This window comes from Alexandromys fortis, unplaced genomic scaffold (genome assembly GCF_014885135.2).
Source record: "Alexandromys fortis isolate MF-2015 unplaced genomic scaffold, M_Fortis_MF-2015_v1.1 scaffold_2957, whole genome shotgun sequence".
Lineage (NCBI taxonomy): Eukaryota > Metazoa > Chordata > Mammalia > Rodentia > Cricetidae > Alexandromys > Alexandromys fortis.
The window spans coordinates 1-3,202 of NW_026070820.1; the positions used below are offsets into that span (position 1 = coordinate 1).

General features: G+C 51.9%; 1 protein-coding gene across 1 annotated transcript; it reads right to left on the reverse strand.

Moving 5' to 3' along the window:
- Positions 1–1,737: 1,737 nt before the first annotated feature.
- LOC126496341 (DNA-binding death effector domain-containing protein 2) lies at positions 1,738–2,890 on the reverse strand (the record flags this gene model as incomplete). Its single annotated transcript, XM_050133865.1, has 1 exon — positions 1,738–2,890. A coding segment is annotated over one exon (410 nt), but the record flags the coding sequence as incomplete, so codon positions are not given.
- Between the last annotated feature and the right edge of the window lie 312 nt (positions 2,891–3,202).

The window sequence follows — 3,202 nt, forward strand, 5'->3', positions numbered from 1 at the left end:
ATCCATCCAGCACATGAATTAATGGTGTATCTACCCAATAGGATACTACATAGCAACCAGGACCCATCAATTTCAGATAAGCACAAATAGAAGAACCTCAGAGTATCAGCAAATAAGTCAGACACAACACAAAATATATGAAAAAATAAGAATACATTGTAGCAGCTGGATGTGTAGAAGGCAGAGGCAGCTGGAACTGGTAGAACCTCCTGGAGAGATGGTACTATAGTTATTTATTTTTTGACATGGGGTTATAAGGTTTTACCTTACGATGTGGTATCATATGTACTTTTCTTAATGTTCTATTTCATGCTTGACCTGAAGATGCTAACAAACAGGCAGTGTCTCTCCTTCACCATCCTGGGGCTTCTCCAGTTTATGCCAAGTGCTCACTCAGTAGCTCTCTGGTAGCTCTGGTCTATGAGTCATGGAGTCCCCAGTGTGGCTTGTTACCAGAACAGGGGCTCTCAGGGTCTTCAGTCAACCCGGGGACATAAAGGCTTCGTGGAATAGTTGCTGTCAAGCCCCACACACACTAGGCCTACCTTAGTCACCTTATATTGTCATTGCAAGGCCCCATGTCTGTTTGTAACAGTTCTCAGCTCCCCACACAGAAAAACGTGGAGGTAGGTGGAATGCACACCAAATGAGGGTGTAGGTGGCTTTTTCCCATTTTATGTCTCTTAGCTCCAGTCTCTACATCTCATTCAGGAATGTTCTCTGAGGCCTTGGAAAGGGCTGTTCTGCCCCCCAACACACACCACCCCCCCCCACACACACCCCACACGGACCATTCTGGGGAACTCCTCATTCACAAGCCTGAACCGCCAGAGTCCCTGTCCACCAACCAGCAGAGGTCCAGGAAAGAACCTAGACATGGGTAAGTGCACTTCTTGGTCCAGAAAAGGGCAGCCCCTGGAATCTGTACCCACTCACCTCCCAACTGTCAAGTCCTCCTCCTTAGGCCCTAGGGATGGAAGACTTGGGTTCTCTGTCAGAAGTTCCATCTCCTGCATCTCTGCCTTCAGAGGAAAGGTGCCAAGTGCTCCCACAGCAAGTAGTGCTTCAGCTTCAGAAAGATGAGGAGTGGAAAACCCCTGGCTGCCTCTCCTCTCCAGTGTCCCATCTCCAGGGCTCCATCAGCTCCTCTCCCTGAGCAGGCTGAAAATCCTGAGGTCCTCTTTCAGAGTTCAGTTCCCAGCTGCCACTTCAGGCAGCTCACAACTACCGGGAATTTTAGTTCCAGGGATCTGACCTCTCAGGCTTCCATAGGCTGTATGTATGTGCACGCACATACACATACACATATGCACGCACACACCCTGAAAGCGCTGGAGTAATGTTCAGTGGTTAAGATCACTAGCTCCTCCTTCAGAGGGCCCCACACCCTCACAGTGACTCGGGATATACAACACCTTCTCTGGCCTGCTTGGACACTAGGAACACATCTGGTCAATGGGCATACGTGCAGGCAGAACATCCATACACATAAAATTTAAGAATTCCTCTCTATGAACATACAGAATTCTACAAAGCACGTATGAACAGGGCTGGGAGTCAATGACTCTGAGGCTTTAATTCCTTCTTTGACAGTTAAGGAAAGTGAGGCCCAAGGAACAGAGATCCCTACAGCAGCACCTGGCAAATGAGCCAGCATCTCCTTCAGCCCTAACATGAGGTCACCACATAAAAGACAATCTTTCACCTTGCCCACCAATAAAAAGTACTTAGCCTTGATGCCCACCTATGCCCTTTCCGGGGCAGTTTTATTGGCGCAATTTGCAAAACATCTTCCACCAGCCCCAAGTCTTTGCCTTCCCTTCATGAGAGAGTGGCTAGTTCTGGCCTGAGCTCTGTATACAACACTGACCTCGAACGGCTGTGGCCACAAAACCCACGTGATACTCTGGGTCAAAGAGTCCAAGGGCAAGGCTGTCTCTAGCTCCAGGGAGCAGGGGAAAGGGATGAGAGGTGGATGATGTCTGTGTGTACACCACACAGAGCCCTGGCTGGTTACATGAGTGAAGGGGCAAGGTGAGCAAGCCCCATGGGCACCCCAGCTCCTGAGCCCACTGCTGTGGCTGAAGTCCTGATGGGGACAATAAAATCCGAGATCCTGAGAGAGAAGCCCTTAGGCTAAAGTGTGTGGAGCCAACCAACATCAGCCCAAGCTGAGAGACACGATGTGCAGGAGGCTTTGGTGACTGTGGCTACACCTCCCTGCTTTAGGGCTCAGCAAACCTGGCACCCAAAGTTGAGAGAATCCACTTGGAGTGGGGGAAAACTGGGAAGGAAGCAGCTGGAAGTGGTTTATGCCTCAAAGCCCACATCCTATAAGAGAGGCAGTCAAGGAACTTGCAGACCTGACGCAGTCCTCAGAGTTGCTAAAGTAATGGTCATCTGGGGGCAACATAGTCATCTTCCAGGGAAGAAGGTTGCCCCAAGACTTGGAGGTGGGGTCAGTCCTGCCAGCTCCAGGATCAGGAGGCCTCTGTCCCACGCCGTCCCCCTTCCTCCTCCATCAGCAACAGGCGGCGCCGACCAGCCTCGTAGTCAGCCTCGTCCACACTGACCAGCAAGCGGACAGCTTCCCGGCCCACGGCCTCCCGCAGGGCCTCAGTCAGAAAGACACCCCGAAGGGCCTGAAGCAGGGCACCACTCAGATAATCACCCCAGAAGGCATCCAGGTAAGAGAGTTCTGAGAATTTGATGTCACAAACGACAGAGCCCAGGTCCCTTGACCGCAGCACTGCAGTGGCTTGTCCGAACACATCCAGCTGTCGGGCCAATGCCTGAGGTCTCCGGGACGCTACGCCCTGCTCCAAGGCTGGCCCATGCTCGCAGTACTCTGCTCGAACCCGGAGCCGGATGTCTGCAGGAGAAGGGGTGGCTCATTAGTGGGCACCACAGTTCTCTTTCCCTCTGCTCTGCCCCCTTCCCAGAGCCATACCACGATGTCTGGATACCTACTCCTCTCTGGGAAGCCTGGTCTGAGATACTGTACCCGCCTCCAATTTCAACACTTCCTCACTGCTTCCTCAATCACCAAGCAGGTTCCATCCAGTATAACAATGCCTCTCCAGGGGCTGGAGAGATGGCTCAGTGGTTAAGAGCATTGCCTGCTCTTCCAAAGGTCCTGAGTTCAATTCCCAGCAACCACATGGTGGCTCACAACCATCTGTAAAGAGGTCTGGCGCCCTCT